At 38.7% G+C, this 27,031-nt stretch overlaps 1 protein-coding gene across 2 annotated transcripts in view; it reads left to right on the forward strand.

Moving 5' to 3' along the window:
* CCDC171 (coiled-coil domain containing 171) overlaps nucleotides 1–27,031 on the forward strand; it is a 235,024-nt gene that overhangs the window by 38,475 nt on the left and 169,518 nt on the right. For both annotated transcript variants that reach the window (XM_073345441.1, XM_073345440.1), the window contains exons 7-10: nucleotides 2,149–2,295; nucleotides 15,669–15,761; nucleotides 16,984–17,144; nucleotides 22,823–22,961. In XM_073345441.1, the coding sequence (XP_073201542.1) occupies nucleotides 2,149–2,295; nucleotides 15,669–15,761; nucleotides 16,984–17,144; nucleotides 22,823–22,961 (540 nt within the window). The remainder of the gene's footprint in view (nucleotides 1–2,148; nucleotides 2,296–15,668; nucleotides 15,762–16,983; nucleotides 17,145–22,822; nucleotides 22,962–27,031) is intronic.

Raw genomic sequence — 27,031 nt, forward strand, 5'->3', positions numbered from 1 at the left:
GCTTGGGGAGTTAGTGTAGCAGCTCAGCACTGACAGGAAGAGAGCCAATTTTATCTTCTTTTTAAAGATTCATTCTGGTCATGACCCCACAACAACTCCTTCTTGACCCATCTTGAGCTTATGACATATCCGTTGAGAAACAGGGATGTAGCAAAAATGACACCAATTAGCAGATACTAAGCACAGTTTTAAATATCCTGAACTTGCAGCTGAATGTTGTCAAGCAAACTAGCTAATCAGTCCTCTTCTCACAGAGGAGCTGTATGCGTTTGTTACAAAACACCTTTAGAAATGAATGAAGGAAAAAGCCTTATATAGGACAGTTGAATTACAGCAATAATCACACACAGAGGTCACGTTAGCTGAAATAACAAAGCAGCGTGCTGTGCACACTTTCAAATCTAATGTGCAATAATCAGTTTTCTAAATTGATTGTAATATGCAATAGTCATTTACCTTTATAATAACTTGCCGATCTGAAACTGTTCTCCAGAAAATCTAAAATCACACAAGGGTTTTAGGTTTTTTTAGTACAAACTTGGGTCTCGAATTGCACTCTCCACCCACGTTGTGGGGGAGGAGAAAATGGTAGAAGGCAAAGTAGTATTTACACTGCGCGCTCCCTGACAGAGGCAGGGTTTAAAGTGCGAGTCTACTTTGAAGAGTCACTTTGTAAAAAAGGGTGCCTTTTTACCCCACACATCTGTATTGCTTGACTTCAGTGACAAAATAAACTTTTGCTGCTCTTCACTCTGTTAGCCCTACAGAGGCAAGACAACTACAGGAGACTAAGGTGGAGTCTGTTCCTTTTTATTTATCATAAACCAAATTGTTTACTAGATTTCAATCAGTTCTACTTCCACTAACCAGTGAAGAGGTGCACAGGAATCAATGAGGAAATAATTTTGCCATCAGAACCTTTTGTCATTGGTGGTATGTGAAAAGTCCAGTCTGACTTTCAGATCTTAGAGTGAGTTTTCAGGGCTGGAAGTTAGAAAAAAATACCTTTTGTCACAGTTCAGGGCAACTGCATTTATATTCTCCCTCTATGGTCCAGCAAGGGCACCCACACTAGGCTTCTGGGTCTCAAGAGATTTTCCCTAAGCAGGCCTGCTTGCTTTCTCTTCAGAGACTAATAACTGAGTAAGGTACCACACAGCACCTCCTGTGCAAGCCTGCTTTATTCAGAAGGTAAGAAGCACTACAGAGAAAATATATTAAAAAACGGTAAGAGACTCTATGTGCATGCTAATAAGCATACCAGAGATCATCCCAACCCTAACATGGGCTCTGGCAGGAGCAATCCTTCAGAACCCCCATCCCAAAGGGTTTTTTTGTGGTTCTAAGTTCATCAGAGCTTCAGCTCAGAACAAGCACAAAGTTTAATCCATCCTTTATACCGTCTAGGGATCTTGGATCTAATTACCTACTACTGGAAATTCCAGTAAGCAATGGGCCTCTCCCCAGGGTTTACCTTCTTCCGACTATCTCCTAGGAAACCCGTTTCACATATATTGTGAAACAGTTATTTGAAATTCCTAACATTAGTCACATCCCTAGAAAAATTACAAACAATCTACAATAATACATTGCTTTTTTTTTTTTTTTAAATACATGCAAACCAAAGGTATTAAACTTGACTGAATTAGGCTGATGTTACTTCCATAAGGTTTGTCCAGGATACTATCAGTCCCGCCCTTTACTTGTAAACTGAGCAAATTTGAGCTTCTGCCGGTGAAAGACAAACCTGGAACCTTTTGCAGTAACTTTTCAGAATAGAACCACACTTTAACTTACAACTGGGATTCTATAGGAGCTCCACCATTGGAGTCTACCTTGGTGATGTGCTGAATTAGCCCATATTCCAGGTGCCCTGTCCATGACTTTCTCTAACTAGCACCACTTTTTGGACAGTGGTGATCATTTCCAGATCCTCTGGTTGATCACGGTGTTGTGGCAGCTTGCATCACTGGTATCCTTCTCCTCTGCTTCAGGTGGACTTCTTGCCATTGGGGGCCTATACAGAGACTCCCGCTGGCAGAACCTGGAAGCAAATGTATCCATCAGTCTCTACCTCCTATGGTACTTCTCTTTGTTAACTGTGCTTACTGAAATAAAGTAGGGTAGTAAAATGCACATTGTTTTCAGGAGCGAAACAATGCACTGCAGAATATGCATAAGAAAATACAAGATCTGGAACTGGAACATAATAACTGCACTGACATTCTCCGGCGACAGGCCAGTGAACTTGAATACAGTACTGAACGAGAGGAGAGACTTAAAAAAGATCTTGAGGTAAGTACTTTTTATCTGTTCAGATTCAGTGGTGTTTTGTGTGTGTGTTCTTCATTTCATGAGATTACAGTAATCCTGGAATTCTATACAGGGGCAATTTCTCGAGTTAATGTTATGTCATTTTGAATAATTTGTGAATTGTTCATGCTTGACTTTCATTTAAGATGGAACATGACCTACCTGTTTTGTAACTTATTGAAAAGCTGAGTAAACCAACGCAACTAACTTGTTGCATAGTCAGAGTCTTATCTGCTGTGGAGCTGGAACCCTGGATGGAAAAGGGCTCAAAGAGGTGTAAGGAATGAGCTTGGTGCACCAAATAATAAAAAATAATTTTTGGTGGTATTTAGTTATTTTAAGAAAAGCGTGCAAATGTTGTTCACCCACTGATGGCTCTAACTCGCACAATATCTTGCTGACCCTTATCGCCATTATAATTACAGAAATAGTGGGCTGTTGAACTATTTCTATAACGTATTGAGGGAGAGGTGGTAAGAGTTTCCAGGGGCTGTGACAGACCACTGGTTAAGGAACTCAGTAAGGGGAAGCAAAGTGCCAACTGTGCCAGATGGCTCCATGGAGGTGAAGGCTTCAGGCTTGGAGCCTTTTGCTGGCTTGGATGGTAGAGGAGCAGCATCAGTGGTTCTGTAGGACTCTGACTTGGACAAAGGCAATGGTAATGAGGAGTACTTGTGGCACCTTAGAGACTAACAAATTTATTTGAGCATAAGCTTTCATGGGCTAAAACCCACTTCATCGGATGCATGCAGTGGAAAATACAGTAGGAAGATATATATACACACAGAGAACATGAAAAAATGAGTGTTGCCATATACACTATAATGAGAGGCAATAGTGTATTTCTTCCACTTCCTCTTTCCCCTTCAAGCTAACAAGTGCCCCAATCCTGTTTCTTCTTCTCCAAGCAATTAACTAAAGGGTCTACAAGCCCATCCGCCTCTTCCTATGTACAAACTAATAAAAATAGCACCCCTCCTCCAGCTTTATCCGATATTAGTGTTCCAGCATCAGGCTAAAACACTTGCTTTATTATGCCTGCCCAAATTCTTGCCCTCTTATATGGAGTGGAGTCGTCTTATCCACCATTAGCAAAAAGAAAGGGATCCTGCTTTGTAGCCAGAAGTGAAGCAGGGACCTGTGAAGAAAGAAATCAGAGAGAAATTTAGATTAGAACTTGGAAGATCAACGTAGGCTATTATATGTAATACAATAAAAGTATAGGAGGAGCTGGGTAGTGATACTGATATTTTGGTTTTTTCCATTATAAAAGTTTCTTGTGACCTTTTCTAGAGACACTGTAATGCCGTCATTGTTTGCAGCAAGCATTTGAAATTCATAAAGAAGTGCCTTTCTTTGTCCCATGAAATTCCATTTCAGTTCAGATGAGATAAAAGCTTTTGCAAATTGCTACCTCCCTTCTGTCACCAGTGTTAGCAAAATTTTGGCAGCATACCAAAAATGTTCATATTCTGTTGCTATTCTAATTAGGGCTGTCAAACAATTAAAAAATTAATAGCAATTAATAATGAGATAAAGTTATTAATTGCACTGTTAAACAATAATATAATGCCATTTATTTAAATATATTTGGGTGTTTTCTACATTTTCAAATTGATTTCAATTAAACACAGAATACAAAGAGTACAGTGCTCCTTTATATTATTTTGTATTACAAATAGCTGCACTGTGTAAAAAAAAAAAAAAGTAAACAAAAGAAATACTATTTTTCAATTCACCTCATACAAGTACTGTAGTGCAATCTCTTTATCGTGAAAGTGCATCTTACAACTGTAAAATTTTTTTGTTACATAACTGCACTCAAAAACAAAACAATGTAAAACTTTAGCGCCTACCAGTCTACTCAGTCCTACTTCTTGTTCAGCCAATCGCTAAGATGAACACGATTGTTTACTTTTTTGGGAGATACTGCTGCCTGCTTATTTACAATGTCACCTGAAAGTGAAAACAGGAGTTCACATGGCACTTTTGTCGCCAGCATTGCAAGGTATTTACGTGCCAGATATGCTAAACATTCGTACGTCCTTTCATGCTTCGGCCACTATTCCAGAGGACATGCTTTCATGCTGATGATGCTTGTTAAAATAATGCATTAATTAAATTTGTAACTGAACTCCTTGGAGGAGAATTGTATATCTCCTGCTCCGTGGTTTTATTTGCATTCTGCCATATATTGTGTGCTATGGCAATCTTGGATGATTACCCAGTATATGTTCTTTGATTTAAGAACACTTTCATTGCAGAGCTGACAAAATGCAAAGGAAGTACCAGTATGAGATTTCTAAAGATAGCAACAGCACTCAATCCAAGGTTTAAGAATCTGAAGTGCCTTCTAAAATCTGAGATGGACGTGGTGTGGAACATGCTGTCAGAGGTCTTAAGAGCAACACTCCAATTCGGAAAGTAAAGGACCCGAACCACCAAAAAAAAAATCAGCCTTCTGTTGGTGGCATCTGAATGATATGATGAAAATAAACGTGTGTGAATCCACACTGTTTTGGATTGTTATTGAGCAGAACATGTCATCAGCATGGAAGGTGTTCTCACTTTCCAGTGACACTGTATATAAGAAGCGGGCAGCATTATCTCCTGTAACTGTAAACAGATTTGTGTCTCTTAGGAATTGGTTGAACAAGAAGTAGGACTGAGTGGACTTGTAGGCTCTAAAGTTTTATGTTGTTTGTTTGTTTTTTGAGTGCATTTATGTAACACAAAATATCTACATTTGTAAATTGCATTTTCACGATAGAGATTGCACTACCGTATTTGTATGAGGTGAATTGAAAAATTCTATTTCCTTTTTACAGTGCAAATATTTGTAATAGAAAATAATATAAAGGAGCATTGTACATGTTGTATTCTGTGTTATAATTGTAATCAATATAATTGAAAATGTAGGAAAAACATCCAAAAATATTTATAATAAATTTAAATTAGTATTTTATTATTGTTTAACAGTGGGATTAAAATTACAATTTTTTAATCAAGTTAACTCAAGCAATTAAAAACAGAAAATTAACTGATTTAATTGAAATCCTAATTCTAATCTAAGGCTGGGCCAAGGCCACTGTCAGAGCAGCATCAGCATCCCTCACTGCAGTGAGAATGTCCTCCCACTTTTTGCCAGCCATCAGGGCAAATGAGGGGGTGGGGGAGAGTGGGTGGAGAAGAGCAAGTGCGGGGGCAGGGGTTCAGGGGAAGAGACAGTGCGAGGGTGAAGCATCAGGAAAGGGATGACGCAGGTGGCTGGGACCATGGTTCTGGTGCCAGTGCCCCCTCCACCACCCCACTTGTAGGAAGCTTCCACCGCTCCTGCATCAAAACCCATGCCTAACCCTGTAGACACCTAAATTCCCGCCTCTCGGTTTGTACATTATTATGTAAGTTCTGATGTCTAGAAGCCCAGCTCTCACCTAAGCCCTAGAGGGATCCTAAAACTAGGTGTTAGTCTGTCTATATTGCCTGTTAATTTAGGCATCTCCCCAGTTCGCCTTGCTGGCTTCTGTGAATCCCATTCTTAGGATACTAACTTTCCCAGGCCAATGGCATTTTGGGATGTATAAGTAGGGGCATAGCGATCAGATCGAGGGACGTGATCGTTCCCCTCTATTTGACATTGGTGAGGCCTCATCTGGAGTACTGTGTCCAGTTTTGGGCCCCACACTACAAGAAGGATGTGGATAAATTGGAGAGAGTCCAGCGAAGGGCAACAAAAATGATTAGGGGTCTAGAACACATGACTTATGAGGAGAGGCTGAGGGAGCTGGGATTGTTTAGCCTGCAGAAGAGAAGAATGAGGGGGGATTTGATAGCTGCTTTCAACTACCTGAAAGGGGGTTCCAAAGAGGATGGCTCTAGACTATTCTCAATGGTAGCAGATGACAGAACGAGGAGTAATGGTCTCAAGTTGCAGTGGGGGAGGTTTAGATTGGATATTAGGAAAAACTTTTTCACTAAGAGGGTGGTGAAACACTGGAATATGTTACCTAGGGAGGTGGTAGAATCTCCTTCCTTAGAAGTTTTTAAGGTCAGGCTTGACAAAGCCCTGGCTGGGATGATTTAACTGGGAATTGGTCCTGCTTTGAGCAGGGGGTTGGACTAGATGACCTTCAGGGGTCCCTTCCAACCCTGATATTCTATGATCCCCATGCACTGTATAGGGAACCTGGGTGCCAAACTCAGGGCCGTGGATTCCTCTAGGCAGCAGGGTGCCTGGACGTTAGGTGTCGGAATGCTGAGTTGAAGTTCTCATTTTGGATCTACCCCTAAGAGCTTGTCTGCAGACAATTTCTGTACTGCTTTAACTATGTCAGTTTGGAAACCTTAAATGTATGAGAATAAGCTACACCAGTATAGAGCACCTTTATACTGGTAAAACTGCATTCACACTGGGAGCTGTACTAGTTTAAGTATTTTGGCTTAAAAAAAAATCACTCATATAACCAAAATAGTTACATTGGTTCACAAACTGTGGATCTTAGGTCTGCTGTCTACCCACATAAGCATATCACTGTACCCTTGTGGAGCCCCCAGTGACTTCAGTGCTCCAAGCAGAGATATCTGCTGGTGCATATCTCATGGCTGGATTGAAACCTAAGTTACAAATGGAAGCAATAGAGCTCAGAAAGAGGGGAAATCAGTCTTGGTTTCCACATATTACTTTAACTAGTCTGTTGCTTCTTCATCTGTATTCAGTGATTCTTCATTTCATAAAAGTTACTGTGATTTTTTTTTCTTCTTCCAGAAAGTGAATTATGGTATCTCTGAATGAATTAAACAAGAGGGACTAGTTTGTTCATAAATGCAAGAGCAATTATTTACTTACAGATCTTTGTAATTTGCAATGATGTTGAAGGAAATGAAAGAAATAAAGAGAAATACCTCATTTTAACGAGCATTTGGCAAGTTGTATATTTGAGGGGAAAAGGCCTGATTATGGCAGTAGCTTTTTAAATTGCTTTTATATAGTGGCTTAAAATGTAAATAAGAGAGAATTTAAACCTATTGCTATAATTTTATGTTTGGAATGCCGTGAGGAACTTTTTTTTTTTTTTTTTTTGGATTGCATGAGTGTTCCTTTAGTGCCCTCTGCTGGGTATGTGGCAAACAGTCATTAGTTTGAATATAGCAAGAATAATCTAACAGACAACTTTGCAATTATTTTTGAAGTTTCAGCTTAAAAACAAAACTTTTTTTTTCCTATTTGTGGTATACATTTTTGCTGTAATGATTCATTTTTCATTTAAATGATAGATTACATGGAATTTAGTGTTTTTTAATCAATTTGTTATATTGCTAAAGACTTTAAGGTCAGAAGGGGCCATCGTGATCATCTCGTCTGATTTCCTGCACATTGCGGGCCAGAGACTCTCACCGATCCATTCCTGAAATAGATCCCTAACCTCTGGCTGAGTTACTGAATAACAGAGAATTCACCACTTACATCAGTTTAAACCCATGCTTCACAGGAAGGTGAAACCCCGACAGGGTCTCTGCCAATCTGACCTGGAGGAAAATTCCTTTTTGACCCCAGATATGGCAGTCAGTTAGACCCTGAGCATGTGGGCAAGACCCACCAGGCAGATACATAGGAAAGAATTTTCTGTAGTAACTTAGAGTCCTCCCCATCTAGCGTCCCCTCTCTGGCCGTTGGGGATTTTTGCTACTGGCAGTCACGGATGGGCCATATGCCATTGTAGGCAGTCCCATCATACCATCCCCTCCATAAACTTACCAAGCTCAGTCTTGAAGCCAGTTAGGTTTTTTGCCCCCACTGCTCCAGAACTTCACTCCTCTGATGGTTAGAAACCTTTGCCTAATTTTGAGCCTAAACCAGTTTATATCCATTTGTTCTTGTGTTCACATTGGCACTTAACTTAAACACCTCATTTCCCTCCCTGGTATTTATCCCTCTGATGAATTTATAGAGAGTAATTGTATCTCTCCTTAGTCTTCTTTTGGTTAGGCTAAACAAACCAAGCTCTTTGAGTCTCCTCTCATAAGGTAGGTTTTCCATTCCTTGGATCATCCTAGTAGCCCTTCTCCACACTCATTCCAGTTTAAATCCATCTTTCTGAAATATCGGAGACCAGAACAGTATTCAGAGGTCTCACCAGTGCCTTGTATAATGGTTCTAACACTTCCCTTTTTCTACTGGAAATACCCCTTCTGATGCATTCTAGGACTGCATTAGTCTTTTTCATGGCCGTATCACAATGACAGTTCATAGCTATCCTGTGATCAACCAATACACCCAGGTCTTTCTCCTCCTCCTCTGTCGTTTCCCACTGATAAATCCCCAGCGTATAGCAAAATTCTTGTTGTTAGTCCCTAAATATATGACTTCACACTATTAAATTTCATCCCATTTCTATTACTCCAGTTTACAAGGTCATCAAGATCTTCTTGTATGATATTCCAGTCCTCCTCTGTATTAACAATACCTCCCAACTTTGTGTCGTCTGCAAATTTTATTAGTGCATTCTCATTTTGTGTGCCAAGGTTCGTAATAAAAACGTTAAATAAGTTTGGTCCCAGGACTGATGCCTGAAGAACTGCACTAGTAATCTCCCTCCAACCTGACAGTTCACCTTTCAGTATGATCTGTGGTAGTTGCCACTTTAACCAGTTCATCCTCCACCTTTCAATTCTCATATTAATCCCCATCTTCTCTAATTTACTAATAATTTCCCATGTGGAATTATATCAAATGCCTTAATGAAATCCAGGTAGATTAGATCTACTCCATTTCCTTTGTCTAAACAATCGGTTATCTTCTCAACGGAGATCAGGTTGGTCAGGCAGAATCTACCTTTTAAAACCATGTTGTATTTTATCCCAGTTACTGTTCACCTCTATGTCCTTAACTACTTTCTCTTTCAAAATTTGTTCCAAGATCTTGCATACAATTGAAGTCAAACTAACAGGCCTGTAGTTTCCTGGATCATTTTTTTCTCTTTCTTAAAAATAGGAAGTATATTAGCAATTCTCCAGTCATAGGATACGACCCTTGAATTTACAGATTCATTAAAAATCCTTGCTATTGGACTTGCAATTTCATGTGTCACTTCCTTTAATATTCTCAGATGGAGATTATCTGGGGCCCTTGATTTAGTCCCATTAAGCTATTTGAGTTTTACTTCCCCCTTGGATGTGGTAATTTCTAAATGGGATTTCAACTATGGGATTTCTAAATGGGATTTCAATAGCCATGTTTTAAACATGATTCTAAAACAGAGGTGCCTCATTCTGTGGAGATGGCCTAATTATATATATTTTTAATTGTAGTTCATGGGCAGGGATGACAAAATGAGATCTTCTACTAAAAACAAAGGAAAGATTGTAGAGGATCAATGATAAAAAATAGCCCTTTATATAGAACTGCATTTTTAGGCCCCTACCCTGAAATGAGTTTTGTGTGGAGGATCTTTGCACCTACCTGGAGTCCTACTGAAGTCAAGTGCGTGAAGTGGCCACCAAAAATTGAAATAGAAAACTTGGCTGATCCTCATTTCTATTCTAAAATTTCTGTATATTTTGAGACACACTGTGATCTCATGCCTGGGATAGGCCACACTGAAAATGTCACACTCAGGGAAGACTGCAAGAAATAGGGAAGACAATCCCCCAAACTGGTGATTTTATTCCGTAATTAGATTCACCAATCCAGTAACAGTATAGCTTCTGCAGTACCACACTGAACCAGAAGCCAAAATCAGTCCCCCTTAGGCATTCCAGCCCTTGGTTCCCATCTAGGCAACCCAATCTAATATAGGTTTCAGAGTATCAGCTGTGTTAGTCTGTATTCGCAAAAAGAAAAGGAGTACTTGTGGATGCACTGAATCCGATGAAGTGAGCCGTAGCTCACGAAAGCTTATGCTCAAATAAATTTGTTAGTCTCTAAGGTGCCCCAAGTCGTCCTTTTCTTTTTGCAATCTAATATAGTGATAGGTTATTGAAAATCTATTTCACCATATGTGAGGTTCTTTCTAATCCCAAGGGATCAGACACATTTCCACAGGTCAATATATATTTCAGATCTTACCCAAATATCACAGTCAGCCAATCCCCCCATAAACTAACTAAAGATTTATTAATAAAAGAAGAGAGTTATAAATGGTTAAGGAATCATATACATACAAGTGATTTGCAAAGTGCTTATATCAGGTTTGTAGGAGTGATGGAATAAACTGTTAGTTTGGAAAAGTCTCTGTGGAATCACCCAAACTCCATGTTTAAAGCTTCCTTGTTAGAAATCTGGTCCAGAGCAATGAAGCAGAAAATGAAGACAAAATGGAGATGTTTCAGGTGCCTTCTTATATCCTCTGCCATGTGCATGGAAATTTACTGTCCCAAACAAAGCCCACAGCCCATGTCCATTGACAGATACTGTCCCAAGATGGAATCCAGGGTCACATGAGTATGGAAAATTACTGGGAGAAGATGTGACCTGAGACTCCATGTCCTCATCATATGTCCTTACACCCTTTGCTGACTATTAGGGGCAGCCACTGGTACCTGGCTGTCTGAGGCATCCTCAGGAAGGGCTATCTGGACCAATGGGCCATAGAATCATAGAATATCAGGGTTGGAAGGGACCCCAGAAGGTCATCTAGTCCAACCCCCTGCTCGAAGCAGGACCAATTCCCAGTTAAATCATCCCAGCCAGGGCTTTGTCAAGCCTGACCTTAAAAACCTCTAAGGAAGGAGATTCTACCACCTCCCTAGGTAACGCATTCCAGTGTTTCACCACCCTCTTAGTGAAAAAGTTTTTCCTAATATCCAATCTAAACCTCCCCCACTGCAACTTGAGACCATTACTCCTCGTTCTGTCATCTGCTACCATTGAGAACAGTCTAGAGCCATCCTCTTTGGAACCCCCTTTCAGGTAGTTGAAAGCAGCTATCAAATCCCCCCTCATTCTTCTCTTCTGCAGGCTAAACAATCCCAGCTCCCTCAGCCTCTCCTCATAACTCATGTGTTCCAGTCCCCTAATCATTTTTGTTGCCCTTCAATTTATCCACATCCTTCTTGAAGTGTGGGGCCCAAAACTGGACACAGTACTCCAGATGAGGCCTCACCAATGTCGAATAGAGGGGAATATATTATGGGACCATTATGCGAGCTGAGTGTCTTTGATGGGCCATCAACACATAGCTGTCTAGCCTTGATGTAAATCCTGTCTCCAGGGTGCCGCTCAGGAATACATCATATGTGTAAGGTACAAGTACATAGCCAATATTCATAACTTCAGTACAAAGATGATACATGCATATAAACCAGATAAACATACTTAGCAAATCATAAATTTTCCATTGACACCTTACATGACAGACTTTGTACAAGATTCGTTGTAATTGTGGTATCAATAATGATACAAATAGTGATTCTTATACATAGCATCACACACACATTAGGCAAATTAATTACACCAGGGATCTATTTGGCCCAGAAAGATTTTCTGGAATTGTTGTGCCTTTTGTTGCTGTTTCGCCTTAGCAGTGTTTGGTCCGGAAAGGAGATTTCTTGGGAAATAAACAGCAGTCTGTGTATAAAGTCTTGTGATGTGTACAGGTGCTAAAAAACTGGGTGGGAATACTGTTTAACAAACAGTCGTGGTGGGAAATGTGTATTTACTCTTCTTGTATGAGAAACAGAATTGTCAGTTCATAAATTTCGGGATATTTGTTTTTTTTACAATAAAGTATGGTGAATCCCCAATATTTCATGTGTTGGAGGCTGCCAAATCATAGTTAGCTGAAGCCCAGGGTCTCTTATAAGGTTAAAAAAGTGTCTCATGACTTGGCCATTAGATGCTGAGACTCCTCAAGGAGTATGGGCCGTTAATGGAAATACCCCTCCAGCTTTCATGATTTTTTTTTTTTTTTAAATCTGGTCTAATTACATTGACTTTTATGTATCCTATCAAATGGATTATCATGCATTGGCTTGGCAGGCTTGATACCCTGTGGGGATCCTGAAGCAAGCTTTCACAGTGGTGCCTTGCAACCCTCATCTTGTCTTTCTAGAAGCCCTATATCATCAAGTGAGATAAGTTACTGAAGTTCCCATGTTGTCCTTCACTAGTGATTCATTGTGAATCAAAGTGCAGTATGACACTCAGCAACTGTCGCTGCATACTGAAGCCTCAATGAACTTGTTTAAACAAGAGGTTTACCACTCCACTGGTAGAAGGGTTGTTTTTTTGTAGGATGGGTTTGATTTAAATCAATTTGATTTAAATCATGATTTAAATCAATTTGATTTAAATCATGATTTAAATCAATAGTCAGGAAGTCTCAATTTAATCATGGTTTTCTACATAAAAGTGCTTTCTTGTTGGTTGGTATAACCTCAATACGTATTCTTCACAACTCAGAGATGATGTAGGTTTCATTTTTAGAAGGTACACATTATACATTTTTAAAGAGTGATTTATTTTGAAAAAATTTCAAATTAGTTTTACAGCTATACCAGAAAATGAATGAATGGTTATTTCATTTACCAAAGGTAATTGAAGCAGATATTTAGAAGTCACTGGGAGGTGAACTATCTCCAATTCAACAGGTTAATCAGTAATATTTGGGGGATTTTCTTGCCATCCTCTGTTAGGAGGAGAACATCACCAGACAGACATTTAAATTGTTTTATTTAACTAAAACAACAATGTTAAGTATTCTGGACTTTTTTCTTCAACAGCAAACATATAGTAATATTTTAACAAAACAAGCATGTGTCCCTTGCTTCTCACATTTATCTCCAGACTTCTTCTCCTTGTCCAGATCTATTCCAGCCGCAACAATCTTTTATTAATTGAACATTTTGAAACTTTGCACTTTTAGAGAGAGGTAAGGGATTGACTCTGTGAACACATATTTGCAGAGGGACAATAGAGTTGAGGTCTGTTATTTCTCACCTCTATTATTTAAAAAAAATAGATTTGCTGTTAACAAGCATGTTACCTCTGGAGAGACAAATCCACAGTCTGAGAACTGCCAAACTAAGCATCTCTCATAAATATCAGGGTTGGAAGGGACCTCAGGAGGTCATCTAGTCCAACCCCCTGCTCAAAGCAGGACCAATCCCCAATTTTTGCCCCAGATCCCTAAATAGCCCCCTCAAGGATTGAACTCACAACCGTGGTTTTAGCAGGCCAATGCCCAAACCACTGAGCTATCCCTCCCCCCATGGTATCTTCTAGACTGAGCACAGAGTCCCACTGGGTAGATAGAAAGATTAACCTAAATAATCTATACAAAGCCTGTGGAACCCCATAAGATTGGATCCCTAATCCATGAACTATTGGAACTCATTTACAAAACTTTTTTCTTAAACATTACATGAATATATTGTCTCGTACTATAGAATTAGAATTTATAATCCCTATTCCATGATGAGAGATCGTTGTGCTATAATATATATTAATTAAAACTATCTTAAACTACATTTTTTCCTCAAAAAGCATTTTATCAAAAATATTAGATTTAAATTTTAAATATATATATATATATATATTTTTAAATCTTTGATTTTTATCCACTCTGCTAGGCACCAACTTCAGAACTTTGTCTCTCTGGTTTTCTGTGTCCTCCAAGGAATCAATAATACACAAATATGAAGTAGTCAAAAAAATTTCACTTGCTCCGAGGGGCTTCTGTAAAATACTAATTAATTTTTCAATTTCTTCTGACAATCCTAAATATTCTGAATCCAGAAAAAGCCAAAAATATTTGCTATTTTGTCTTATCTTTCCAAAATCACTAACAGTGAATACTTCCTGTGTGACTTCCTGTCTGGTTAGATTAAAACCTAGTCCTCCAACATTCTCTTTCTTCTCTTGATTCCACTAGGTGTGAAGAAGGAAATTTGAGACCAGCTAGTGGTAGAAGGAGTTTTTGACAGTTGTGCTGAACTTGAGGCCACAAAATAGTTGTAGGATTTGTTCCTTCACTGGACTCAATCATCCATCCAAGTGAAAGACCCCAATAGTGGTAGAAAACAATATACTTAAATTTGCAAATCAGTTTCCATTATACCAAGTCTTCAGTCATTTATTTTCTAAAATATTAATCTATTCAGCTGAATTTCTTCAAGCTTGGTCTCTGCCTGAATGTCAATGATTATTTCATTTTGTTTTTATTTAATGATGATGATTTTGAGAGAGAATTCTTCAGGTTTTTTTTCTTCTTTATTTTTATATGTGTCTTTTTTGAGTCACACAAAGGTTACAAGTATATGTAAAATACACATTGCCTCTTCCTCCCGGGTATGTATGTATGTTCCTTTTCAAGGTCAATTTCCCCACCCCCCTCGGAACAAGCTACATAAATTTGCAAGTAGATGGACATAGTTCATAATGAGTTGTAAGTGCCTTGATACATATAGGGGGGAAATTGATTAGAAATAAAGTTGTGAACGTTTGCAAATGTACTCAGGCACAAGTGCAATAGAAAATCCCATGAACACTTGAACTATAATATTCACCATAGATGTACTGCACATGTGTGCACAGGTTCAATTGCGAAGTGAGACAGCTAATTCCAGTAGCTTTAAACCAGCCAGGATATTTATTAAAGAGGTTATCCACTTCCTGTTCTCCCCACTAAAGCCTAGGAGAATGATCATAGGACAAGGACCCAAGCCTTAATAATACTTTACAATTAGATAGGACTTTAGAAATATTATATAGGTTTCGTAACATCCTGAGGCAAAGAAGTTATGTGACTCAGTAATCACATAGCAGTTTATTTAGAGCCTCTTGATTAGAACCGAAGTCTGTCTGCGGACCCAGACATTAACTGTAGTCCCTCCCAAACAAATCATAGTGCCTTAACTATCTCATTACTGAAATGAAGATTGTGCATTCTATACTGCAATTCTCTGTCAGGATGTATGATTCTGGACTGTATTATATTGTGTTCAATTGGCAATTTCTTAGTAGTACAGAATGTTGAGCTTTCAGTCTTATCTGCTCATTATTTGACTTCTGAGTGCCTCATTTCTCAATATTAATATTGCATTAATAGATTTTTTTTTATGGAACATGGTAATTAAATAGAAAAATAATTGATCAGTACTGGGTTTTTTAGTTGTTTTTGGTGAATTTAGCTAAATTCCATTCTTTTGATATGTGTATATATTTTTTTAAAATAACCATGTAGCAGGGATAAAAACCAAAATAGCCTAGCAACAGCAGGGAGTGTGGATTCCTAGTCATCTGAACTAGTATAATAAAATAGTGTTATCCTACACCTTGAAAATCCTTTTGAAAAATCATAGTCCTATTTAAGTTAATATCTTTCTTTTGGGAATGTAAATATTTTTCATATTTTTAGGCAGCTACTGTGAGAGTGAAGAAATTGGAAGAAAATATTGAGGCAGAGAGAGCAGCTCATCTGGAATCCAAATTTAATTCTGAAATTATCCAGGTAAACCAGTGTCAAATATTTGTGGAATTTCCACAGTATATGATGGACCAGCTAGTAGAACTGTAAGACCCCAATCCTGAAAAGATTTATGCCTGTGTTTAAATTTATATATGTGAGTAGTCCCAATTCAGTAGGATTATGCACGCTGGCAGCCTGTGGAGAAGTTTTTGCAGAAACAGGGCCTAAACGCATACTAGTTATTGCATGACTGTAGGGGAAATTTTTTTAAATTTTAAAAATTGTGGCAAAACTGTCAAAAGGAAATGTCCTACTGTTAAAACATTCCTTTACTGTTAAAATACCCAATAATTATACTTTTGCCAGGATTGCTGATGGAACTGAATGGAGATTTAAAGTACATATGTAACTGTTTCATGGGAGCAACAAACTATGTAACTTAGTCGGTAGTTCTCTTTGAAACTACTGTTTTAAATATGATTTTCAGTGAACAGATTTTAACTTAAAACAAGATGATAGTACAGTATTGGCAGATAACAAACGTGACTGTGTCAGCTTGCTCTAGATGGTCTTTCAAATAAAGTGTTAATCACAGTTTACTTTAAAGAACAAACAAGAAAACTTAAGGTGCTGAAATCATTTTCAAAATTTATGCTTTTCATTATTTGTGCTCTTTTTGCATTCGGACTAACTAGTGTCATTTTGTAGCCCATTATATTTTCTGGTTCTTGTGCTCACTAGTTCTCACTGCAAACACTTTTCTAAATGACCATTATACTAATACAAAAAAGAATAAAGAAAAATATATTTAATTTTCCTCCTTTACGTAATATAACTGAATTGGGAGGGCAAATTTCTTTGGTGTTAGAGGATCTGTTTTACAAACAGAAGACTGGTAAGCTTTTCTGTTAGTAGTCAATGTACATGGAGTTGTCACATTTCTGCTCTCCATTGTATGCAACTCTAACCTTCACCATTAATTCTATGCTTTAATGGGACAAAAAATAGAAAATCTCTGAGAAAACTTACCAGTGTACTTAAATTAATTAATAAAAATCTAAATTCCACCAAAGTATAGTAGTCTGAGTAAAAGCATCTTATATCTTTTTTTTATTTTTCTCTGCTCTTTATAGTGTGTATTCATATCCCTTTGTGCGCTCAGTGCTCCCTCACTCTCACACAGACACAGCAAAAGAGAACACTACTGAAGATTAATGATAAGCTTTCCCTAACTTGCTTTAATTGCTTTCTTATCATTTGATAGTTAAGGATTCGAGACCTTGAAGGAGCTTTGCAGGTAGAAAAAGCCAGCCAAGCAGAAGCTCTTTCTGATTTGGAAATGATCAAGAAAGAGTTCAAAGAGGTGGAAAATGCATATGAGAGAGAGAAACATAATGCCCAAGAGAGCTTGGAAAAACTCAATATGTAAGTTTATTTATCTACTAAATGTATTGTAAGCCAGCAGTAACAGCATTTGTAGTATTATAATTACATCCTTCTTAGGTTGCAGTTACTAGAAGATGACATGATCACACACACTTGAACAGGCCTGACATTCCATCAGTGCTGGTACATATACACACTGTGGGAAGATAGAGAAATGTAACCTATTTTATATGGATCATATGCAAAACATTCATACTGGGATGCTTGCTAGCAGCGTTGCATGTGACAACATTTTTTTTTCTTCTTAGCAAGTTAATATGGATTTATTTTTGTTAAGGGAAACTCTTAATTTACAGATTTTCAGAGAAGCTGCAGATTATTCAGGATGAGGAATGCCTCTTAGCTTTCGTATGCAGTGTTATAGCCGTGTTGATTCCAGGATATTAGAGAGACTAGGTGGGTGAGGTAATATCTTTTATTGGAACAGCTTCTGTTTGGGTGAGAGAGAAGCTGTTGAGCTTACATGGAGCTCAGATCTGGGAAAATTGAAGCAGGTTTTCTAAGGGTATTTGGGTGGCTCATTCCATGATGCAATCTGCTTCTCTCACGGAGTGTTCTTGTTTGGTAAAAGTGGTTTTGAGTGAGTTAAGGTGTATATCCCAGAGCATATTCTGTGGTATCTGAGTGCCTGGCTGTAGATAAGAGATTTTTTTGGTGTGTTCGGGGTGATTATTGGTTCTGCAAAAATAGGCGCCTCTCCCTCAGGCCCCAGCCCAGCCCGGATCTGCCGCGGCTCTCTTCTCTTCCTTTATGAGAGAACACATTTATATACATATGTCACTGCTTTAGTCAAAGCTTATGTTAATTAGTTTATCTGTCAGTGCTACTTTGCTCTTACTCTCCCCATTAATTTATCCTTGTACGTGGTATCAAATCTGTGAATCCAACTCTTAGATTATTTCATTCAAGATCTTGGAATCAACCAAGAAAGTGATTTTAAGGCTGGAGATTGGTGGGGCTACATGGCAGAGACTTTAGGCTCTTAAAGTTTTAACTTGAATAATTCATCTTCCAGTCCTCCTCCCTTTTGGTACCTAGAACACTGTAGAATCCACTGAAGTCCACTAAACTTAGTAAACCAATTATCTCTTATTCTTTTAGCTGTCCTAATATGACTGTTAAAGGAAAATATTTTACTGCTTTAGTAAAATTTCCAGAGGCTTTCTCTTTCCACTATCCTTTCCTTAAGTATGTTTTACTTCCTCCAGGAAATATTTACTCTTTCAATACAGTTTTCCTAGCAGCTTTGTCCTGTTCTCTTTTCTTTAAAATGTCATACTCTTCTAGTACACACTTCCCCCCCCCAGCTGTTTTCAAACTGCACAAATATTGTGTTTTGATCAGAGGTTCTTAAGCTGTGATCTATGGAACGCTTGCAGGTGTTCACATACATCTTGTTGTTCACATACATCTTGTTCCTTTTCCATGCTTTCATTTGCTAAATCTTATGAAAAGATATCTAAAAATACATACATATTTTTTTCATTTAAGAAATGGCTGTAATTGCAACAGGGATCTTATGTAATTATCGATGTGTAGGGAGGTGGTTCATGCAACTGTCTCATGAAGCTCCTTTCTCCCATTCACAGCCTTTTTATATAAACGTGGTCCCCACCATGAAAGTTTGTGGTTTTTTGTGGTAATCAGTAGGTCCGGATTTATCAAAAGGGAATGTTTAGAAAGCAAAGTAGTACCCTTGCATTAGAATGCTCTTTAATTATCCCATAAGAGTCTAATTTGTTTCTATCAGGTTTGCCCACTGACTGTGGTCATCTGTTTTGTTTTGTTTTTTTCCCCTCTCCATGCTACAATTCTTCTGTTTTTTGGTTTGTCCTCTCCACCATTGCATTTTACATCAGAAGTCTATTGAGACCAAGCAAACATCCAAAAGTAAAACAAAATGCTTTCCTCTGGAATGTTTCCTAATCTTGGACTCTGGCAAGACTTCAGAAGGGGATGAGATGGTAGAAAAAGGACTCTGTAACCCTGGCTTCCTCAGCATGCTTCCCTGCAAAGAGAAGGAAAAAGAGAAGGCCAGTATCTGATCTAGGTCATTTGAAAGAGGTCCCATCCGATATTTGATATACCTCTGTTTTTTCTCTTCACATTTAGTGTTCCAAACTGTCAGATCTCTTGCGTTAAAACAGGATGCAAAAAAAAAAAATATATATGGTAAAGCAAGGTCCATTACTAATCTGGAAGCAAAAGTTGGATGATGGAAAAATTTCACAGGCGCTTTTATTTTTTAAACGAAAAAGAGGTTAAGATCGCCTAAATTATTCCACATATAAAATTGAGTGGTGAGAATAAAACAAGAAGTGGCTTGGATTCAGTACTATTTGACTTTCCATTACTTTTGTTTTATTAAAATAACTCTAAGTTCTGCCTTGGCTGTTATTGTTAGTAGGGACATGCCACTTGCAAAGTGCTGTGCACACTCAACTCCTGTTGTCTTTAGTGGGACCTGAGGCATCTCAGAGCCTTGCAAGATCAGACCATATACGTGTATGTTAATAGTTTTTTGTGGACATAGTACATTAGCATTATTTGATTGTATATGAATATGGAAAGTTGATTACAGTGATTACAGCATGGGGCTTGACATTCAAAGACTGGGTTTTATTGACTTTCTCCGTGGCCTTGGGCAGTCACTTAACTTGTCTGTGCCTCTATTTACACCTTTATGAAATGGAAATAGCACATACCAATGTAACAGTGATGTTGAGTCTTAATGTTTTAGTTGATTTGATATTTGAATGTGCTCTGGCAACAAAAATTATAATAACGATTTAAGAATAAAAATTAAACCGTATAGAATTAGATCATGTTTTCACAATTGTTTGAACATCTGTTTGAAATTTTGCAAATTGTTCAAACTGTACAACACACAATTTAGATTAGCACACAACTAGAGTTAATATATACTATATAAGTAGTTTGGGTGCTACTGTTTAATAATGGTTAAAACCGGCAAGACTTCATTCAGTCTTGAAGCAACTTCAGAGCTAATGGAAGTGGTGAATTTTTTGTTTGTTAAATGCAATCTACTCCACACCAAGGCCAAACTTATTTTTAAATTTATAATTTACGCTAAATCATAATTCAAAATGTTGACAAAAATTAAAAATAATTCATAACCATGTTTTAGCTAATAAGTCTTTCAAAATATCTCTAGAAAAAACAGACTTACAAAATCTCAGTGTCTGTTGTATTGTAATTGTTCATATTAGCATAAGAATAATTAAATTAATATTAAATTGCATTCAACTGTCTCAGATCTAATAATCTGTTGGATCAATATCAGAATCACTATCTGGATTAAGAGACATGCTTTTCTTTGAATTGAAAAATAAAGGTTTTTACATAACCATAACAAAAGTATAATATTTTTTGGTCTTAAACCTAAGCTTGGAAAGAGAAGAGAAAAACAGGAAAAAATGAATAGCCAATTTTGCCTTAGGGAGCAGCAATTGTTTATGTCTAGAATTACTTTTAGAAATATTTGGAAATATATTTTGAGTATGGCAACTTATTTTGATAAACTAACACTGGATTGTGAGAGGACATAACTGTTAGATACGGTACCACTAGAATTTGAGATATTGATTTATAGATTTAAGTACTAAACCTTTATTAATTATATGTTTAAATTTTTAAAAACAAAACAAAACCAAACAAACCTACTGGGAGGATTGAAAAATTAGAAAACCAAAATAAAATAGCCAGATACAAATGGCAGACCCATTTTATAGCTTAATTAACATGCTTGGTTAGTACATTAGACATGGAGAAAGGATTATCAACTCTGGCATCAGAACTTAACAGTAGCGTTCTACTGTTTCCCCTCAATTGTTGATCTGGGCGATTTTATTAGCTGGTGTATCAACACGACTTTTGCCAATTGAGTATTTTACAAACAAAAACAGCCCTCCCTCGGGTTGGGAAGGTGAGTTCTTCCTCCAGAGAACCCAAACACTCTCCAGAGAAGTGCCAGTTTACAGTCAAACAGACAAACTGAAAGTCTTGTAATAAAGTTTTAAAAGAAACAGAAACAGACCCTCACCAGAGTTCCTTCCTCCCAACTATTCCTGAGTTTTCAGACTCTCCCCAAATATGTGGTGATTAAAGTCTAAAGCAAACAAGTAGAGTTCTCCCTGACTCAGAGGGGCTGTTAGCATCTTCAACCTCCCTCTGACAAGGGAGAAGATGACTGCTACTATCTTGCCACCCCCTTTCCCATTATGCTTTGCTGTGGAGGCCTACAAATCTTGTCATCCTCTGGCACTTGGAACTGCATTTCCCAGGATTCCCTCTGACCAAAAGTGCAGAGAGCCCTGACTCTCTCACACTTCAAGGCTGTGGTCCTCTGCCTTAGACCGATTCAACAGTCTGTGTTCTCTCCCAAGCCACAAACTGCCACCATGGAACAACTTCCCTTCTCTCAGTGATGATTTCCCTTGTCCCACAAGTCTGTCTTGGATGGCTCATAAAGCATAAACATTCTTTACAGCAAATAGACAAACAAATAAATTCGAGGGAAGATCCCACTGTTAAAATTCTAAAAGCAAGGAATAGGATGGGATTTTTCACTCTGAGCTCTTGGACATAGTTTCCAGATACAGTGAGTAATGAGGGTAATAATGTCCCTAGCATTTAGAGTTAAACCATTGTTTAGATGATTGTTTGAACAACTTTTTGGCATTAAAATCCTGTGCCACACAATTTAGAATAGAACATAACCAGATTTCATATTGACACTGTGGGTGCTACTAAAAAGAAAAGGAGTACTTGTGATACCTTAGAGACTAACAAATTTATTTGAGCATAAGCTTTCGAGAGCTACAGCTCACTTCAGCGGATGCATGTAGTGGAAAATACAGTGGGGAAATTTTATATACACAGAGAACATGAAACAATGGGTGTTACCATACACACTATAACAAGAGTGATCAGGTAAGGTGAGCTATTACCAGCAGGAGAGAGGTGGTGGTGGTGGGGGAAACGGGACCTTTTGTAGTGATAATCAAGGTGGGCCATTTCTAGCAGTTGACAAGAACGTCTGAGGAACGGGGGGGCGAGGGGGGAATAGTTTTACTTTGTGTAATGACACATCCACTCCCAGTCTTTATTCAAGCCTAAGTTAATTGTATCCAGTTTGCAAACTAATTCCAATGCAGCAGTCTCTCGTTGGAGTCTGTTTTTGGAGTTTTTTTGTTGAAGAATCGCCACTTTTACGTCTGTAATCGAGTGACCAAAGAGATTGAAGTGTGGGTGCTACTGTTACGTTTTAATTCAAAGCTTGTTAGGCAAGACTTGCCTGGAGAGTGAATAAGAGTCAATTTCTGAGGTAATTGAACTGTGGTGAATTTTGTTCATTAAATGTAATCTAGAGGCCACATCAAGACCACTAAACCTATTTTACTTATGACTGCAGGCATAGTACAAACACCTGGTTATCTTAAGGGGAGGTACTATTTCTTTAAAGCCTTTCATTTAAGGAGTGGATTTTTTTTATGAAAAAAAGTAAAGGCAAGTTTTAAAGCCTTATGGCATGAAAACACGATATATAGTACATCTGTCAATTGTACTTAAAAGTATATAATGTTGGTTGACAAAAGTATATTTGAAAAACTTGTTCTAACACTGAAACTTTTCAGATTCGAAAGAGAGTATTTTTCCACAAACAAGCAACTAAATGAAGAGATCGAGGAAAAGAAGAAAGTAATTACAGACCTCTCTGAGAGACTCCAGGATAATGAAAAAAGTTGCAGAGAATTACAGGAGGAACTTGCAAAGGTAAGAGAGAAGCCCTGTGGCACTTGCTTTATTGGGCTAGTAGATGACATTATATATTTTACTATATAAAAAGCTGAAGAATGTTATGAAAATGATTTGATTGCACTGTAGGTCTAATCTAAGGGTATGTCTACATTTAAACTGCTACAGAGGCACAGCTGCAATGGTGCAGCTGCCTGGCTATAGCACTTCACTGTGGGTGCTACCTACACCTACAGGAGGGATTCCCCCATCAGCATAGTTAATCCACCTTCCCCAGAGGTAGGTCAACAGAAGAACTCTTCCATCATCCTAGTGCTGTCAAGAGCAGAAGTTAGGTTGACATAGCTATGTGTCTCAGGAGAGTGGATTTTTCACACCCTAAGAGATGTAGGTATGCCGATTGTAAGTTCCCCAGTATAGACCAGCTCTAAAGCTCTGCCACGGGTCTTGCTAATGTGGCTTTGGGCAAGTTACTTCACCTCTGTGCCTTAAGCTATGTCTACACTACACATAGTCATGAAGGCATAGTCCCCCAAGTGTACATATAGGCTGACAGAAGGAGTTTTTCTGCTGGTATAGGAACATCACCTTCCCAAATGAGGTTAGCTATGCTCTTTACTCCTGGGGAAATTCTGAACCCTGCAGGGGGGGCGCAGAATTCATACCTTCTGCAGATTTCTTGGCTCAGATTTCTTTTTGCAGAAAAATGGGGGAGCAAAGAAATCTGTGGGGAACACACGCCTCTTCCGCGGCAGCCCAGGCAAGTCTGCTGGGAGCAGCTGGCAGCAGAGAGCAGATCACTGTGGGGAGGGGAAGGGAGGAGAGAGGCTAGGTGTGTGTGCACGCATCTGTGAAGACCTTAAGGGGCCAGGGTTGGGTGCCTGCCTGCATAAGAAGGAGTGAGAGAGACTCACTCAGTCCTTCTCCTTGCTGTTGCTGCATCCTGGGCTTGGAGGCATAGGGCTGTGTGAAGCAGGCTCTGTACCTGAGGCACAGCAGAAATGTAACAACTAAGCAGGCAGGCTGCTCATGTACCCATTGTTAGTTAATTGTTCCCATTCTTAGTCAATTAAGGCTCCTTTACCTTGCCAGTGTGTTGTAAAAGAGCCTTATTGTAAATGACAGTAATGGAATCCTCAGCTAATAAGGTCTATGTGCTTTCTCCCTTTTTTCCCCTGTGCCAGGGAGGCACAATGGGCTTAGATTACAGCTGAGGAACTGTTTTACTTATTCATTGTAAAAAAAAAAAAAAAAAATGCAGGACAATGATTAGCAAAACTGTATGACTTTCATGTGTGAAAGTCTGAGCAATTTAAAGTGACAGTCTACTTTACAAAAAGAAAAGGAGTACTTGTGGCACCCTAGAGCCTAACAAATTTATTTGAGCATAAGCTTTCATGAGCTGCAGCTCACTTCATCGGATGCGTGTAATGGAAAATACAGTGGGGAAATTTTATATACACAGAGAACATGAAACAATGGGTGTTACCATACACACTGTAACAAGAGTGATCAGGTAAGATGAACTATTACCAGCAGGAGAGCTGGCGGCGGGGGTGGGGCGGGACCTTTTATAGTGATAATCAAGGTAGTCCATTTCCAGCCGTTGACAAGAACGTCTGAGGAACAGGAGTGGTGGGGGGAAGGGAATAAACATGAGGATATAGTTTTACTTTGTGTAATGACACATCCACTCCCAGTCTTTATTCAAGCCCAAGTTCATTGTATCCAGTTTGCAAATTAATTCCAATTCAGCAGTCTCTCGTTGGAGTCTGTTTTTGAAGTTATTTTGTTGAAGAATTGCCACTTTTAGGTCTGTAATCAAGTGACCAGAGAGATTGAAGTGTTCTCCGACTGGTTTTTGAATGTTATAATTCTTGACGTCTGATTTGTGTCATTTATTCTTTTACGTAGAGACTGTCCAGTTTGGCCAATGTACATGGCAGAGGGGCATTGATAGATGTGCGTGTGAACGAGTCTCTGATAGTGTGGCTGATGTGATTAGGCCCTATGATGGTGTTCCCTGAATAGATATGTGGACACAGTTGGCAACGGGCTTTCTTGCAGGGGTAGGTTCCTGGGTTAGTGGTTCTGTTGTGTGGTGTGTGTGGTTGCTGGTGAGTATTTGCTTCAGGTTGGGGGGCTGTCTGTAAGCAAGGACTGGCCTGTCTCCCAAGATCTGTGAGAGTGATGGGTCGTCCTTCAGGATAGATTGTAGATCCTTGAAGATGCGTTGGAGAGGTTTTAGTTGGGGGCTGAAGGTGATGGCTATTGGCGTTCTGTTATTTTCTTTGTTGGGCCTGTCCTGCAGTAGGTAACTTCTGGGTACTCTTCTGGCTCTGTCAATCTGTTTCTGCACTTCAGCAGGTGGGTATTATAGTTGTAAGAACGCTTGATAGAGATCTTGTAGGTGTTTGTCTCTGTCTGAGGGGTTGGAGCAAATGAAGTTGTATCGCAGAGCTTGACTGTAGACAATGGATTGTGTGGTGTGGTCTGGATGAAAGCTGGAGGCATGTAGGTAAGCATAGCGGTCAGTAGGTTTCCGGTATAGGGTGGTGTTTATGTGACCATCGCTTATTAGCACCGTAGTGTCCAGGAAGTGGATCTCTTGTGTGGACTGGTCCAGGCAAATACTTACCAGCAACCACACACCACACAACAAAAACACTAACCCAGGAACCTATCCCTGCAACAAAGCCCGTTGCCAACTGTGTCCACATATCTATTCAGGGGACACCATCATAGGGCCTAATCACATCAGCCACACTGTCAGAGGCTCGTTCGCCTGCACATCTACCAATGTGATCATGTGCCAGCAATACCCCTCTGCCATGTACATTGGCCAAACTGGACAGTCTCTACGTAAAAGAATAAATAGACACAAATCAGAAGTCTAGAATTATAACATTCAAAAACCAGTCGGAGAACACTTCAGTCTCTTTGGTCATTCGATTACAGACCTAAAAGTGGCAATTCTTCAACAAAAAAACTTCCAACGAGAGACTGCTGAATTGGAATTAATTTGCAAACTGGATATAATTAACTTAGGCTTGAATAAAAACTGGGAGTGGATGTGTCATTACACACAGTAAAACTATATCCTCATGTTTATCCCCCCCACCCTACTGTTCCTCAGACGTTCTTGTCAGCTGCTGGAAATGACCCACCTTGATTATCACTATAAAAGGTCCCGCCCCCCACCACTCTCCTCCTGGTAATAGCTCACCTTACCTGATCACTCTTGTTACAGTGTGTATGGTAACACCCATTGTTTCATGTTCTCTGTGTATATAAAATCTCCTCACTGTATTTTCCACTACATGCATCCGCTGAAGTGAGCTGTAGCTCACGAAAGCTTATGCTCAGATAAATTTGTTAGTCTCTAAGGTGCCACAAGTACTCCTTTTCTTTTTGCGGATACAGACTAACACGGCTGCTACTCTGAAACCAGTCTACTTTACAGAACACCAAACACCAAAATAAAAGTAATGTAATTTAAATGAAAATCCAGGATTATAACTGGAATGCAGGGCCTTGATTACCAAGTATTTGTAACTTAACTTTCATGTGTTTAGGAAATGCTGAACAGTTATTGTGATTTATTTTTTCCTGTATGGTAGTTTAAATATATTACCAAAAATGAAAGTGATATGATTATATTGCATTATATTGACAAATAAAATATGCAGAATTTTGGATTTTGGGGCATGGAATTCCCCCAGGAGTAACTGTTCAGTCAGTATGGTTGTCTCTACACTGAGGGTTTTGTGAGCATAGCTGTGTTCTCAGGGGTATGGTTTTTTAGCTATGCTGGTATACATTTTAAGTGTAGACCAGACCGTAGTTCTCTCCTCTGTAAAATGGGGATAAACAGCTCTAACTCACAGGGTGTGATAGAGAAATCCATTTTGAAAATGTATCTTAGTTTCATTATAAATGTTCAGTTTTTAAATAATTCTTTTGTTAGTAAGTGTTAGCTGTTACAATAACCTCCCCTTCCTCCTCCCCTTCTTTTTTTAAACAGATCTTGTTAGTTATGAGTTGTAAGTGGCATGTCATAAAGATTGTAGGGAGAAAGGAGGAGAATT

Source organism: Lepidochelys kempii, chromosome 5 (assembly GCF_965140285.1).
Source record: "Lepidochelys kempii isolate rLepKem1 chromosome 5, rLepKem1.hap1, whole genome shotgun sequence".
Taxonomy (NCBI): Eukaryota; Metazoa; Chordata; order Testudines; family Cheloniidae; genus Lepidochelys; species Lepidochelys kempii.